Source organism: Podarcis pityusensis, assembly GCF_964106645.2.
Source record: "Podarcis pityusensis genome assembly, chromosome: 3".
In the NCBI taxonomy this organism is placed as follows: domain Eukaryota; kingdom Metazoa; phylum Chordata; class Lepidosauria; order Squamata; family Lacertidae; genus Podarcis; species Podarcis pityusensis.
Window position 1 is genome coordinate 54,174,557 of NC_138026.1, and position 17,184 is coordinate 54,191,740.

Consider the following 17,184-nt stretch of genomic DNA (forward strand, 5'->3'; position numbering starts at 1 on the left):
TATGATGGCCATGCTCTGCCTCCAGAATTGGAGGATACTCAATACTAGTTGCTGGAAATTAAAGGAGGGGAAAGTGCTCCTGTGCTCAATTCATGCTTATGGGCTTCCCACAGTTAACTGGTTGGCTACTGTGAGAACAGGATGCTGGACCAGATAAGCCATTGTCCAGAACCAGCAGGCTCTTCTTATGTTCTAAGAGTCAAACTACCAACATAGCCATGAATCTTTCTTTTCAAGAGAAAAAGGGAGGTGAGAGATTGAGAGCTATACTTTGAATGAACCAAGAGGCAAATTGTGGGCACCCGTCTCTTCTTTTACCACAGTCAAATTAAAACACACATTTTAAGTTTTAAAAACAACCTGTCTGTTTGTGTTAATTGGCTGATAATATAAGAACACAACTGAACCAATCCATCATTATGCATGTTGTTGTTTCTCCAGAATTATTTCCATTGGGGTCACATGGATTTATGCTCATTGGTAGTTTGGCTTATAGTACTCATATAGCTATAGTACAGTACTCATTCACCAACACTAAACAATAAATGAGAGGGAGAGCGACTCCATGAATGTACCAAGAGGTAACTTAAGTAGAGGTAGATGGGCCTGTGTCCCTGAGGTATGCTTCTTTTCACTGGTTAGCAGTACACAATATGCAGTGATGACATCATCAGCTTATGCTCATGTTGGGAGGTTCTAGCTGCTTCTTACCTCCACTCCCTCACAACATCTGTAAGGAAATGAACTCTGTTTTCTAGTTGCTCGCCCTCCCACTCAGCAGCAGCTGAGCACTACAATACCCTCACAAGCTATTTTTGTAGTCATAGGCTTTCATTAATTTCCCTCTTTCTCTGCCCCAAACCTAGGCAGACCAGTTTGAAAGAGTGAACTGTACATACTGAATAGTCTTTAATGGGGAGATCCAGACCATTGCTGTTTAAACCTTGAAAGGCACTATTCTAGATAGTTACAGTAAATTCTACTTCATTATACTTTGTACAGAGCCAGAATGCTCTTCTTGTAAAAATGTAAACCACCGCTGAAAATCCTAACAGCTTGAGTGACAAATGTAATCTTTGGCCTCTAGTCTGTAATTGCTGCTAAAGTAGAGATAATCCAGTACCAGAATTCTTGCTTACTGGAACAGTACCTCAACTGGCATTTCAGCCTTTTATCTCTCCTTCATATGCCTTTGCCTCTGCGTTCATCCAGCACTCATAACATGTCAAAGAACACAGCTAATCTTGGTGCTTCTTGGAACAGTTTATCAGAAAAACACTCAGTACAGCTCCGAAGTTACAAGACTCTTAACACAAGAGCTGCTGCTGCTGTTTATGCCAAATAAGTAATGTTTTCTAAAGTAACATGTTACATGGTGGGGAAAAGTATTATGAATTCACACTGTTTGGTCCAACCTAACAACCTAGTTTTTAGCTTTGTTTCTATAAACCTTCCAAACAGGTCAAAATGCCAAAGAAGTGGTTTCTTGCCCTTAACATGCCTGATTGACATGTTCATGACTATAGGCGTTAACAGTGCATGACCAAGGGGGGAAATATAAACGCTGACCATTAATGTTAATGACAATCCAGATATTCTCTGCTGTTGTAAAGGTTCTACTTATTCCAAGAGGAAGGCTGGGAGGAGGGATAGAGATGTTGATGGTGATTCTGAGGGCTTAAAATATTTTAGGGTTTTCTATATGATATTAAAACTAATTTTCATTCATAAGAACAATACAAATACTTGTTTTCATTTTGACTTATTAAATGCAAGTACTAGTGTTTACAAATTCTTAGGACCACTTCCAGAATACATTTCAGCTCTGAACACCCTCAAGTTCATTCATGCGGACAAAGAACAGGGTACAATCAGCAGCAACTCCCAATATCATTATGGTTGAAAAAAGTACTGCCATTGCAACCAGTCTTTAATGTGTATTCCCAACTCTGCAAATCTTTTTTTGTTTTGTGCAGAGGTAAGAAATGTGGTGTCCACTACATCATCGTTCAACTCCCTTGACACCAATCCAGGGTGCAGAAGAGAAGGAACTCTCAGAACTGAGTTAATAGCATTCTCATGCTCTATGTTAACATTCTAAATTTGGTCTTATTTGTTATTAGTTAAGCAAACTTTCTGGTTTTGTTCCCAGTGAATAGTTTCCTTTTTCTAAAGCAATAAATTGTTTTTAATAAGAAAAACAACTTCAAATAAGACATGGGTCCCAACAAGAGGGCAAGTCTAAAAAAAATGCTTCAAAATCAAACAAAATAATCAAACAAAATAAAACCATCCCTCCCAAAAAGCAAACTGGCTTTATAATTGCTTATCTCTTCTGAAGAATGGTTCTACAGAATATCACAACAATATAGAGCTTTGGGTCAGATATTTAGTTTGTGTGCAGACATGACATTAGTCGTTTCCATGGTATGACTTGAATGTTTTCTTCATTACAGGCATGTAGGCCATGTCCTCCTTACTGTGCTGTTTATGAGATGTAATCCCACAAAAAATGCATTTATGAATATATTAAACTGTCTCATGTTGGTTCAGCCCAGCCTTGTAAGTCCACAAGTTTACAGTACAACACAACATAACATAACATAACACAAGCCTGCTGGGGACTGGCAGAAGAGGAATGCTTGTCCACCCACTTCCTGTGGGGAATTCCATTGGCATGCCTGCTAGCAATCCTTTCTTGCCCAAGGCTACCAGGCTAGTGATTAAATACAAGACTGGGTTCAGTCCATTGGTCCTTGTATCTCAGCACTGTCCGCAGTCTCTCAGAAAGAAGACCTTTTCAAGACACATTACTAGAGATTCTTTAACTGGAGATGCCAGCAATTTAAACCGGGACAAATGATATATGACCCCTTCCACAAGCACATATGTTTGCAGCAGCATTATGCCTCAACCATGGCTTAAAATGTTTTTGGCAGCCTGGTTAGAAAGGCAGCTCTTAGGCATGCAGTGGCAAACCAACTCCACCATGCTAGTGCACTGTCATAGCCATGGTTGCTCATGACCTTTCAACTCATAGTCATATCTTTTTACAGTACAAATAAAGATATACTTAGAAATAAGTATATAAGATGTCAGAATTATTTCCAAGGTATACATTTTTTAAAAAGCAAATATGTTGCTACAACAAAGTATAAAATGTTTCTCTCTTTAGATGTGACCCCCAAATATATATATTTTTTACCACATCTCTATAAACAAGTAAAGAGAAACATGCTCTGGTCGTAGGTTCCTATTCCCTCTGGAGAAAACCCAGATCATTTCCATTTAAGGCCATGTAAGCAGCAGCTGCACATTTTTGTCCCCTGAAGAAAATGAAAGTCAGCCCAAAGCTTAAATACATGTTTTGCTTTTCATATGTGCCAGTATTCCAAGACATCAATTATTTTCAGGTCCCTCTCATGTAACCTAGAAATTAAATAAGGTATATTATTTTATCTGCGCATGACTGACATATGTCCAGAAGGTGCTTCAAACTGTTTCCCCTCTCTTCAGAGGACATGTGAGCATATTCACAAAGATATGTAAAACTTACAAGTATCAAATACAGGGATGGATGGATGGATCACTTTTATTTGCATGGCACTTAAGAAACTGTGTCTAGATAAATTATAAAATTAGATAAGCTGGTGACAAAGCTTCTGACAAAGATTGGATATGCAGGTGTGCTGTCAAGGAATGTTCACAAACATTGCAATTCTACAGGAAACAAAACATTTTTTTCAAGCCCAGGAGATAAGGAAGCAGAGGGCAAAGAAGCCACAGGAAACAGTAAGGAAGGAGGGCGAGTTAGCTCATAATCAAAGAAGCAGGGCAACAGTAGGTGATAAAACAAGGGTCTGAGGAAAGGGGACATTGAAGAGACAGAGAAAAGAGGAACATGAAAAGGGCTGTGAAAGGATATGAAAGCTAGGAGCTAAATGGCACATTAAACCTAGGTTATGGGTGCAACAAAGGAATGTCTAGGCACGCTTTTTAAATAACAAGAATACAAAGCTGAAAATGAATGAACTGCAGCTAAAATATTATGTTCATTTTTTACATGGTCTAGTCCTTCCTCTGCCCACCCCCCTAATATTCTTAAGGTCTCTTCTCCAGTCTTCAGAGAGTAGCTGGAAGTAGGGAGGCAGAAAAAGGGCCCTCCTTCCCTTCTACTCTGCAGTTTTAATCTGAAATCTTAGGCGCAGTACTACACCCAGAAGTCAGAAACTGATTGCACTAATGAAATTCCCTCTCGCAAAGTGCGACTAGAACAATGGGGGTTTCAAACACTGCTGATATTTGAGAAGGGATTTCCTAGGTTCACAATATTCTTTTCTGCACTGAAATGATTTTTTAAAATACAATTTCTTCGAGTAATTGTGGAAGAATGGTCCAAAAATATTAGAACCGTCATAATACAACAGTCATAAGGCATGTTTTCTAAACTCATTTCTACGCTATAAACTATGTATGTTTAATCATCAAAATTTCACATTTGACAAGTGTGTTAAATGAAACTCAAGATGCAACTTTCAATAGCCTGTATTCTATCCATATGTAAGTGATCCTGTTTGTAATTGCATGTGGTAAAAAAAGATGGTACCTTCTTTCCAACTGACAAAAGTTCTTTTTTTTAACTAAAAATGTATTTTTCCTGAAAGCCTCTGAGATCTATCACCCCAACAATAATGAAGCTCTACACTGATGATAAAAGGAGTGCTACTTGCATCACTCCTAAAATTGCTAATTTGATACAGTACAAACATCATGATATGTAAGGGGGGGAAGTCACTTGCATTAGGAAGTGATTTCATACTTTGTTATGAAAAAGATATGGAAACTATTTGCCAAGTGTGATAAATTTACCATAATATTGTGAAGTTTCTTGAGCTCTTTCAAAGTCATGTACTTAACCAATAGGCTACCATATTTACTTTCCAGCACAATCCGAAGACCTACTCCAGGAACACCACAAGAGATAATTTTGATTCCTTCCGTTCCCCGAACAGCAGATGCCACTTAATACTGCAAACTGTTTTGAAACTCATAATTTCAAAAGCAGTGTGTGGCATGAGAGAGGTATGTTTAGATCAAACCCACAGTAAGCATTATTAGAGTCCTGATCACTGGAAAAATTGGTCCTTAATATTCATTAGTAAGTGCAAAATCAAAATCATGTGTTTCAGTTTTTCATTTTTGTATACAGCTTTACAGGAAAGTTACCGAAAACAGTAAGTCCAGTTGGGAAACAGCGAGAGATTTTGTCATTGGAAAGTGATGTGTCCTCACTGTACACTTGTTATTGACTGAATTCACATCTCAATAACATTTGTAGACATATGTCTAACTCACTCCTCTTCCCTATAGCTCAAGAACGAAATATCACTGCTTTAAATGATGTAAGCTGTGCAATGTCCCTGTTCTTATAAAGCCTCTTCTATAACCAATCACTAGAGTTAAATTCCTGGATGACATCATGAGCCCTGCCTATGAAACTTTTGTTATTTTTTCCCTCCACCAACTTCAGTTGTTCCCACAAACTCGGTGACGGAGAAGCCTTGTAGTTTCCCAGAGCATACCATCACATATTTCAGAAATCACTGGCTATTGAGGTAAGGGAATATGGTTGTTGTTTTTTTTAAATGTATAAGGGATTGTGGGTTTCTAAATTAGCTATCCTACTTGAAGAGAGAGGTCTGCAGCCTTTGTTGAGAACCATTAGCTTGATGCAGAACTCCAACACTGGTTACCTTCTGCATCTTTTTAGGGTTGTTTGATAATAAATGCAGGTACAGCAAAAGCATTTGTACACAGAGGGGGCAGGGCATATGATTTGGGAAGAAACATTGTAAAAGAATTCAGACAGAATCAAGCTATATTTCAGTGCTTTGTGGACAGCAAAGGATCCTGCTGTCACAGTGTCAGAAATTTTGTTATTCCCCCCTCCCTTCTAGACTTTCAATTTTCTATTGAAAATGTTACTATATTCTTATTCTTCTTATTATTATTTTTGTAAAAGTATCTTATTTTTGTAGTGTTTACATTGCAGATTAGCAGTTAAGCAGTTTTAGTACGAACAGGTATACTTGTACATGTTGTTGTTTTTTTTACTACAGCCCAGCAAGCCACATCTAATACTAATATTCCCTGCGACCAGAGTATTTATTTAAGAAAGCCTAAGGGTTTCTGCATAGCCAGTGAGAATTACATGACACCCCATGCCATAAAAATCACAAACTGATTTTTAAAGTCCTTGGTGTTTTAAAATGGTTTGTAATGTGGCATGGAGAGGTGTTGCTATTTAAAAACCCCACCAAAAGCCCAGTGACATGTTGGGCACAGATTTAGTAGCCTTATTTCTTGGATCCTAGCCAGTGGCTACAATCCTACACAGTTAAGGTCACTTAAAAACACTGGGATTTAAGAAGCCTAATCTTGTGCATGGTTGTAGCCACTGTCATTAACTAGGTGTTTTTTTCAAGCAGCCTACCTACAGTGTTAATTTACAAGTAACATGTCATGTTTTCAACCACTGAATTTTATACACCAATAGAAACATAACTCCCATTTTCAAAGTACCTGATTTTGTAGTTTTTTTAATACTACCTAATTTCTATTATAGATATTTCTCAAAGCAATCAGCTGCATTTTTATTTTTGTCCACAAGAGGCCTTTTTTTACACACACACACACACACACACACACACACACACACAACCCAGCAACACAGAATAACAGCCAATTCTGTTACAGACACAAACACTAGCTTTCGGAAGAATCTCAGAGCAATTCTACAGCATGTTAGAATAACTTCCTTCACCGACTTAAACAGCAAAACTTGGTCCATTTCACTGTATGTTCTCAAGTGGGGAAAGGGGCATAATAAAGCTAAGAAAAGTTTTGTTTTTATTGTTATAATTTTTTTTAAAAAATGGGGGGGTATTTGCTTTGTGATTTTTCATTTATTAATTTTTTTTTTAAAAGGAACTTACACTGGAAGGAGGAAAATCTCAAAACACGCTTTAGACACCCTGAAAGTTCTTTTCTGCTTCATTTTCCTTGCAGGCTAGATAAACATTTATTTATTACTTTTAATATGTCAGGAGAGATCAGTTCACTCTTATGTTTTTCTCTTTGAAACAGCTTTTGTCATTGTTATGAAAGTGAGCCTTTTCTCTGTGACTGAAAATATGTACTTTCTCCTAACCGTTTTTCTTAACATTCTATAGTCCCGTTTCTGTTTCTCTTATTGCCTCATCTCACCTTTTCCCTAGAATCCTGAGTCAATTCTATTATTATTATTATTATTATACTTTATTACATTTCAATACCGGCCTGCTTGTTTATATTGGAAACCTGGTGGTTTACAATATAAAAACACAAAAATGCATACCATAGTAACAAACAAAAATAATAACCCCCAAACAGTTTAAAAGGCCACAGATTGCTTAATTAGCCAATATATATGTGCTCATCGCTTCTTTCACATAGCTTCTTGGGCACCACTATTCCTCCTTTTTCCATACTGTTGTTTCCTGCCCTTTCTCGCCAACCCCCAGTCTCTCTCCCCCCCCCCCAAAATACATATATACCACTTCTATTTCTCATTCTTTTCTTGTTATACCTGATGGCTGACACTGCTCATTATAAGATTATATGATGCAGATCTGTCCCCAGCCTCTTAAATGAATCCCAAGACTGATTTAAGTGGGATAAAGTAAATATCTTCACTTGCACAGAAATAACTGATTAACTGCTGCCACTAACCGTATCAAAACAATTTTGGGAGAGGGACAATAGAAACAGACTCCCAGCAGAACAGACTTATTCCTCAAAAATGTTGTGATATTAATGGTCTCCCCCTCATTTATAAGTTGTCTCTCCTGAATGAACTTTCAAGAAGGAGAAATCAGCAGTAAACTGATGACCTCTAGTGGAATAATGAAGCAGCACTCACCATTTTCTTTAAAAATATATATTTAGAAAACAATGAAAGAACAACTGCTACTGCTCCTCTTCCTCTTTTCTATCTAGTGGACGCTCATCTGTAATCAAAGAACCCATTTTTATTCTGAATCCTCCACTTTTTGTGTACTAACTACTTGATGTCTGAATTGACGTCAGCAAAACTTTAAGTTAAATGGAATTGAGGGATTCAATTTTAAGAACTCTCTGTTTTCCGAACAAGACAGGAGAAAATAGACCAGACTACCCCAATGAACAAAGTGGGATTTAAATGAACATAGGCTTGGGATGTGATTCTTGTTTCCTTCAAATGTCTTTTAAGGTCTAGTACAGAGACCTGTCTAGTTCAGAGATACAAAACAAAAACAAAAACAATAAACGGAACACTGATGTCCTTCCAATGTCTTCTCCAATTTCAGAGCAATAATAACAGGCAACAGTATTCATCTAGCTATATGTATTGCAGTGAAATGAGATCACAGCTGTTTGCTTATATGTTATGATTAATCATCAAGTCTTAACTCTTTGAAAAGCCTCATGTTGACAAATGCAAGTTCTTAACTACAGAAAAAGCCACAGCCTAGCTTGCCAAAAATACTGTTCTATCAAGAAGTATGTTGCTAACCCTCCCAGAGAGTGGAGTTTTTCCATCAAATAATTTCATCTTATAATATTACATGCAGGAAGAGGGCATCTGTGCTTTTTATTCAGTAACAAGCGAGTGATAACTATTTCCATCAGCTAGCTATGTGACATGTCTGTGAAGTGTCACGCCATATTTAACAAAGGTGTTTAATACAAATCTGTTAGCATTTAATTCACTACGGCTTGCTTAGAGTAGAATAAACACTTTAGCATAACTGAGTCCATATTTGGCTAGAAGAAGGAACACCGTTTTTACAAGGTCCCTTGAGTTGTCTTGTGCCTGCCTTTTGTGTGTGTGTTTGTTTTAGAGTATCTACCCTTGTCAAATGTAAACCGGAAAAAGAAAAAGAAAAGAAAAAAAGAACTGAACATGGTGTCAGCCAAATATTTTAATGGCTAATGGTCTATTGCCCTTCATTTATACAGAATCAAAGAGAGCTAAAAAGTAATGGAAAGTCAAGCCGAGTTGTAGAGTGTATTTATATAAAACATTCCTTTGCAAATGTGATCTAAGCTGAACAGAGCCCACCAACTATGCATTTTGGACTGCCAAGAGCTTGACAGCTTCACTGTTTTTGCAGTCTTGGGCAGGCATTAAAAACAGAACACTTAGCAAGCCCTTTGTGAACCACCATACATGGCTGGTGGGCTACATTCAGCTTAATGGGTCACAAGTCACACCTGGTACGGCAAATGAACCACATCTCTCAGGATTGCTTTACAAGACATGGACGTGTTTGCAGCATGTCCACTGTTACTCTCTATGATGAATTGCAAACATGTGTACCCAGGAGGTGTATTCCAGCCACATATTAAACACATGACTGTCTCCTTCAAATTTGTTATGGTTTTAACATACAAGTATATGGTAAACCTGCTGCAAACAGCTCTTTTTCATATCATACACAGTGGTCTTGAGAACAAGTTTGGTGTGTGTGGTATTATTGAAAGGCAGGTCTGGTCTTATTGTTAAGATTTGTTTTCTATGTATAAATGTCTCACACAGTAAAGCAATCTCACATGCTTGTTTCAAACATTTTGTTTACTTGGAAATAATCTGCACTTGCCCTGGTCAATGCACTGTTTGTTGTATTTCTAACAATTCACTTTCCTGCTTTCCCCAGCTCCACAAAGATTCTTAAGAAGATATTAAGCACTTTGCACTGCCTTTGAAAACCACTGCTTCTTAAAAATCTGCACCCACTTCCTTAAAATTTGCGCTTTCCTGTTGCCATGGAGAAGGTCCAGTACATAACCCGGTCTGCTATGAGGAGAGCCTCAACTATTGAGGTGAACCCACAAACACGCCAAAGGCTTCAAGAGCTCTTTGTGAATTTTTGTCTTATCTTAATATGCCTCTTGCTTATCTGCATCATTGTGATGCTTCTTTGAAGTCTGGCTTCTTTGATTGATCTTCACTGCGCTGTGCAAATGGGGAAAGCAGCCAGAGAGAGAAAAGAACCAAAGAGGAAATTTCCAGCACAAGGAAATCCTTGCAAGAAAGTCCAGCATTCGGACTAAGCAATTTCTAACCGGCTGCACTATTCACTTATTAGCCACTGCAACCATGTTAAAAGCTCCTGTACTGAACAGTGATTTGAAACATATTGTTAAGTGTATGTTGCAGACTTGTTTTACTGAATCAATGTGTTAGTAAAAAAAACCTATAAAATGTCCAATAGCAAGTTTTACATATGACCATCAATAAGTTTTAATTTGGCTCTGAAATGGGTTCACATTTGAATGGGTAGGTAGAGATCGAGGCTAAATGAACTGTTAACAAATACACTTAGATCATTATATAGTTTAGAAAATATTCTGCATATCCTACTTTCAAATCTTGAGTACTTGGATTGTTTACTCAAACTATTATTAAGCTTGCTTTAGCATGTTTATGACTGAAACCTTGAAATTAATGTTAAACCATTATATGGTCACAGACTTTCCGGTCTGAAAAATAAACGTATTCAATCAACCCATAGTTAAATGAAGTTAATTTTCTACCTGACATGCATATTGAACATTTCAGCAATGGCATTTGTCTAGAACAGCCTGAAAGAAGCACTGAGACCCAAACTGTGGCCAAATGTAAATAAACCTTCAGGCATTAGATATATTTGCAAATACTGCATATCCTCGCTTGTGTGTTCAAGTAAGGTAATCTGAAAGTGGTGGAAGACACTGGATGTAGATAGAGTATGACAAGTAAGAGTTTGGTGCACAAAAACCCAAGTAATGAAGTAAAACTGATATCAATGCTTTTCTCAAACGTAAAAGTTGGGATTCAGTGCAGCGCTAAGGAGATTGTTCTATCAGTGCAAGCATTTCCTCTTGCCTGACAGAATGATCTCCCCTCCCCTTCTCTGCACACTGTTCTGAGGGTTCTTCAGAGTGGATTATGGGGAGGCACAGGGGGTGTAGTGGGGATGGGGGTGGGGAGCCCTGTTGTGCTAGCACTGGTTTCCTCTAGCGTGCCAGATCAGTTGAATCTAGCACTAAGTATGGGGAAAGTGCGAGGTGAATGCTTTGTATTTTGGCAGTGCTCAGTAATATTTAAAACAGAATAAATGCTTCCAATAATGTAAAAAAGAAAAAGAAAAGAAAAAAGTATTGATTTAAGCAGTTTGTCCTTTGGTTGTTGTTTTTTTTAAAATTTCACTCCTTAAAATGGCATTCAGAGATCTGAATATTTGCTTCAATGTACAAAAAAGCCAAAACATCATACTATGGCTGTCTATATATTATATATGGGGGGGGGAGACGTATAGAATCGAGTTTACTCATGGACTGGGCATATATGCTTTCAATTTCTTACCTTGGTTAATAATTGTGAACGGAAGGAACTACAGGATTTAATACTCCCCAGGAACCTTAACCATGGTCAAAGCTTTTCTAGGCACTGACCCCACCAATGGTTAAAAATAAGTTCATAATGTTTTGAAACCAAACTTATCATTTCTATGAAGTGTACATGTGATCATTTTAGCTGAACTGGTAAGAAGCAACCATGTCTAATGACTCATTAAATTATTATAATTGTTTCATACATTGAGAATGTACTCTTCTAATTATGTTACACATGAACTGATCTTCCCGTGTTGAGAAAAACACACACATTAGGTTTGGTTCCTTCTTAAGATAAAAAATAAAGGTTAATGGATTGGCAAGACATTTTTGGCTTATTTCTGTTTATTTCAATTTAAAACTGGTAAATAAATTTGATCAACTTGAATAAATTTAACGAAGTGAGGCCTACCTGCACTATACATTTAAAACAGTATCACACCACTTTAAACAATCTTAGCTTTCCCCCAAAGGGGACTATAATTGCTGAGAAATCCATATAACCAGAAATTTTGGCTGGCTTTGGCAGCTGTCAAAATGTATGCCTGGGCCCTTGCCCCTCCAATTCAGACCAATTCTATGAATGCTTACTAAGAAAAAATGGCCCAACGTGTTCAGGTGAAGCCACGTGAGATTATAGCATTAATTCCTGATCTACCACTGAGCCTCTGCAGGAAGTTGGGAACAATCCTATTGCTGTGTTCTCCTATTCCAAACTTTTGTCGCTGTGGAAAGTAGCAAAAGTCTAGCCCCAATTTCCCCCCCTTGCAGCCAGGGAGAAAGGTTGGGATCATTTTGACAGAGAGCAGGAAAGGTGTTCCTTGAACTACAGCTACAGTGGTGCCCCGCAAGACGAATGCCTCGCAAGACGGAAAACCCGCTAGACGAAAGGGTTTTCCGTTTTTGAGTTGCTTCGCAGGACGAATTTCCCTATGGGCTTGCTTCGCAAGACGAAAATGTCTTGCGAGTCTTGAGATTTTTTCCCGCTTCCCCCCCCCCTTTTCTAAGCCGCTAATAGCCTTTTAGCAGCTAAGCCGCTAAGCCTTTAATAGCCGCTAAACCGCTAATAGCGCTAATCCGCTAATAGGGTTGCTTCGCAAGACGAAAAAACTGCTAGACGAAGAGACTCGCGGAACGGATTAATTTCGTCTTGCGAGGCACCACTGTATCTGCTGCAAAAATAGCTCTCTCAATCCTTTCCAGAGCTAGAGCCTTGTATGGACACCACCACCAAGACTGTCTCCAGTCTTTCCTACTGGAGCCAGGAGAGGCTATGACTCTAATCACTATGCATTCACATGACCCACCTCAACTTCTCTATCTTGGAGTAGGCGATGGAGACAGTCAGATCAGTGCAGATGTGAAGATGACCCAAGCCTCCTCAAAGCTCCAATTTAAGAGATGGTGGCAGAGTATCCAGTCATCCTTTCCCAAGTTTAATTACCCACTTGCCAATGACCCACTCATCAAGGTGGAAAGCTGCATATAACATACCATATTTTTCCATGTATGAGATGCCCCCTATTTTTTTGACCCCAAAATTATGAAAATGAAACCATAAAATAGAAGTGAAAATCTGGATGATTGGTGGTGGCAAGTTGTTGATCTTTTTTGAGGCGATCGGCCTCAAAGTTTCCAGCATGCAGTGCGCTGTGGTGCAGAAGCAAAGGCTGCGACTGGGGCACCACACGCTCCCCCACCCCCATGGTAGCTGCTGCTGCGGGGAAGCAGGCTCCCAAGCAGGATGCCAAGGAAGACCCGGGGAAGGCAGCGGCCACTCTGCAACGGGCCATGCCGTCAAGCAAACTGAGCTGAGGAAGGTGGTGAGTGGGCTGGGGGCAGAGAGGAAGAGGGAAAAAAGGAAAGAAGGGCAAGGAGAGGTAGCTGAGGCAGCTGCTCTTGATCTGGTGGTTGAGCCAGCAGGGGCCTCAGGAGGCAGTGCCAGTCACTAGCATGCAGCCTGGAGGGGGAGAAGGGGGGGTGGCAGCAGGAGGGACCCCCTCAGCCCACCCAAGCCAAAATCCTGGACATATGCTTAAATATTTTTTAAATTCCCCCAGATGCCCATGTTCCGTGTACAAGACGACCCCCAATTTTTTACTATTTTTTTTAGCAAAATACCTTGTGTTATACACGGGAAAATATGGTAACTAAGATGTATTGCAAACAATAGACGCACCCACAGTGCATGGTATAAGGACTTTCTGCAGATAAGGATTCATTGATTTATTAATATTAAATTCTAAATGTGCTTTGTGAACAGATGATTTAAGAATGAGTACAGAGCCAGATGATTACCAACTTGGAGGGCAGGGTTGTGCTATGTGACTAGTTATAAAGGTAAACGTGCATTTTATTGTACAACTTCATCTGCTGTTTGAAAAAAATACTTTTTCTACTTGGCATGATAAGACAGACAACTCCCTTAGTCAAGTCATTTTGTGCAAACCATGCCACTTATTAAAAAGTTCTCCTTTCAAGGGTGTTTTGGAGGGCGGGCGGTATGTATGTGGGACTGGTTTCTATAGTTGTTGCTCATCAGCCATTTTCTCTTAGGTGCTGGACAAAAAAAGCTCAGAAAAAGCCAAGAACTGAAGATGTGATATACATCTGCCAACCTTCATTCACTGGCACTGAAACTGAACAAACTCAAAACTGTGATCACAAATTCTGTTGCACACATAAAAAGTGCAAGGGATGCCTACAATGGATCTTGCAGCAAACAGAGGCCTCAACCTCCTACTCAATTTTCTACTTATTTTCCTGGTTCTTGTTCTCATGTACATCCTTGTAAAGCTCATGTGAATTTTTCATTTTGTTTGAACGTTTACTATTAATCCACTATGGTTACTTGAAGCTTCAAACTTTGTGAACAGAAACACTGAAACAAACAAAACCCAGAAAAATCCACAACCTAAAAAACTGAAGAGCAAGACTGTACTTCACAAAAACTACCTGCTTACAGTATAGAATAACTGCAACATGGTCACCAGCAGAAATCATCAATATAATATATTTACGTATCTACCAAAGAATGGTTAGACTGTGGACTTCTGAGATTACAGACTCTACAAGTAGGGCCCAAAAGGTGCATCGCAACAACCTGAAATACTGAAAAGAAAAAATAATAATGACATGCAGCTAATTGTTTAAAGGAAGAAAATAATGAAAGCACATTTATTTGAAGCAAACATGGAAGTTCCTATGACTTTTATTTGGGGATGAGGGCAAACAATAATTAGAGGAGGTAAGGTGGCAGGGGTAGAAATACAGCCGAATTGTTTGCATGCTTATTCAGAAGTGAGTATTTCAGTGTTTGATGGGCCTTACTCTACCCAAACTTACTAAGGAATAAGACCCATGAAATGCAGTGGCACTTACTTACTAGTGAACATGCATAGATGTACACTGTTAATTATTCTGAACACTGAAAATGGGCCAATGTATTATTCCATTATAATGTGTTAGTCACAACATTTTTAGCAGACCAATACGCTCCCATTTAGTCTCTAGCTAGCTCCACTGGTCTTTCAAGCCACAGAATTTCTAAAGGACACACTATAGCAGTGGATCAATATGGCTAGAGTTCCAGAGGGATAGCCATGTCAATCTGTAGCAAGAAAAAACAAAGAGTCTTTAAGATGACACATGACTTTTAGATGCGTCTATGATTCTTTTACTTGTGATGCTCATTGTTGTGAATATACAGTAATGTGGAATCAAATTTTCAAAGAGACCTTTATGAAATTCAGAATGCATACATTTCTTCTACACTAGCTTTGCCTACAGATTTGTTTCACAGAATGAACAGCTCAGTGAATTTACTATAGGAACTTTAGATGTCTTTGGGCACCTTTTTGAGATATGTCTGTCTGTCTGCATGCCCATCAAAGGGAAACAGTCACCTTCAGAAGCAGAATGGCTGGCAAGAACTTCTACATTAAATGGAATAGCCAATGGAAGCTCAGCAATTGCAGAGATTACAGTATTCAAATGTCTGTGATACCACATATATATTGGAAAACAACTATAGACTTCTGTATAAATTTCAGAAATCAGACATTGGCAATCACAACAAAAGAGATTGAACAGTCTGATGCAATACCATTTTATTTAGATTCTCATAAGTTTTCAAACATGGGAATATTTCCAACAGAAAGACCATTCAATCCTGTAACAGTAGAATAGAACTTCTGCATATATACACTGAAAGCCCGAATGTTCTCCTGCCCTTAATCTTGAAAGCATTTTATTTATGTGTTTAATTCTTTTTTTAAAAAACACACACTGAACTTCTATTGTCACCTTCCTGAGAATTCAATTTACCCTCAGCATTCTTAGAATTCTACCACTTTGGTTCCCAAGATCTGGCTTGCAATATAACTCTTACCTACAAAGGCACAAGCCAAAATATTTAACTGCTCAATTTTATGTCTCTCTTTTGCTTTATCAGTCAGTTATTAAAGTTTATATGCAGTCTGGACAGGTCTTTCCAACTTTCTGCATACTGTTGAGGTCCTCTGAGATTGATAAAAAGTTCATATTTAGTGGGAAAGCTACACTCACATATGTAGTATATACAACAGATATCAGAATGTACTGACAGTATTGTATCTTACCAGTGTTAAGAATTTCACTAATTTAAATATACAGATATATGTATCAAAAGTTTAATTTTGCTAAAGAATGAAAAAAGATTGTACTTTGTTGTTTTTGTTTCCTTTGTACCTAATTGAGACATACCCAATAAATCTCCAAGTGTAGCCTTGGGGCTAAGAGTTTAAGTCAAAAAGTCTGTGGTTCAAATGCCACATCAATCATAAATGCAGTAGGTAGCCTTAGCAAGTTATCGTTCTCTCATCCTCAACCGTCCATTTACAATTATATGAAGAAGTAGTATGGACTATTTTACAGTCATTCTAAGAATTGGGAATATAACGTTAAGTGAAGTGCTCTGAACTGCTACATAAATGCGTATCTGAACTGCTACATAAACCATTCCCAACTCTGTTCTATGGTGAACAGAACCACTTCCACAGCCCTTTATTTACCACATTACAGGGTTGAAATGATGCCAATGTTTTCTTTTCCCATTATGCTACTCTCATACAGAGTATGAAGACCAGTTCCCAGTTTTTCTCTGCATCAGCACTCAGTGAATAATGAATGCTCTACTATTACTGTGTCATAGAAGTGCTCTATTTTGCATTGACCTTGAGGTTGGTATTTGCTATCACAGCAAACCATAGAACTGGTTTATGATTATTTTGGATAACAGCAGTTAAGAAAACCAGGAAACTAAAACAGAGCAACTCAATATACAAATACCTGAAAAAATAGTTTTAAGTTGCAAAAACAAAACAAAAAAAACCCCACCACCTTTTTCTTTTGGAGGGCAATTCAGAACTCCCACCAAAACACATGGTTCTCACTTTTGAAGTTGCAGGCACTGTGAAGTAGTTGGCATCAGTGTACCATCTTCCATGTGCTGTGGTCAGGGCTCAGCTGTAATAATGAATGAGTTGGTTACACAAGTGACACCTGGCTACAGAGCTGGGAAGGACATACAACTTCCAGACTGAGCTGCATACATGGATGAGGACATGGAACGGTCTGGGCAAGTGTCTCGGTCACCTAAAAAAATGTGTAGGGCTTAATTCTGCAACAACGGAAAATCTATAACTAATTCAGAGCAAAATTTGACTCTAATGAATTGCTACCATCTAG

General features: G+C 38.4%; 2 protein-coding genes across 7 annotated transcripts in view; one reads left to right on the plus strand and one right to left on the minus strand.

Moving 5' to 3' along the window:
• The window catches only part of CEP85L (centrosomal protein 85L), a 90,027-nt gene that overhangs the window by 31,961 nt on the left and 40,882 nt on the right, over positions 1-17,184 (minus strand). The gene's annotated exons all lie outside the window — the stretch shown is intronic.
• On the plus strand, positions 5,313-16,220 carry PLN (phospholamban). 2 transcript variants are annotated; one of them, XR_013984371.1, is made up of 2 exons: positions 5,313-5,615; positions 14,014-16,220. XR_013984371.1 is itself a non-coding variant. In XM_080999803.1 (2 exons), exon 2 carries the CDS (start codon positions 9,847-9,849, stop codon positions 10,003-10,005), a length of 159 nt encoding a protein of 52 aa, XP_080855929.1. In that variant the 5' UTR covers positions 5,456-5,615; positions 9,738-9,846; the 3' UTR covers positions 10,006-11,784. The 2 variants fall into 2 exon arrangements, 1 of the variants encoding a protein (XP_080855929.1); XM_080999803.1 differs by lacking the exon at positions 14,014-16,220 and adding an exon at positions 9,738-11,784 and having other exon boundaries at positions 5,456-5,615.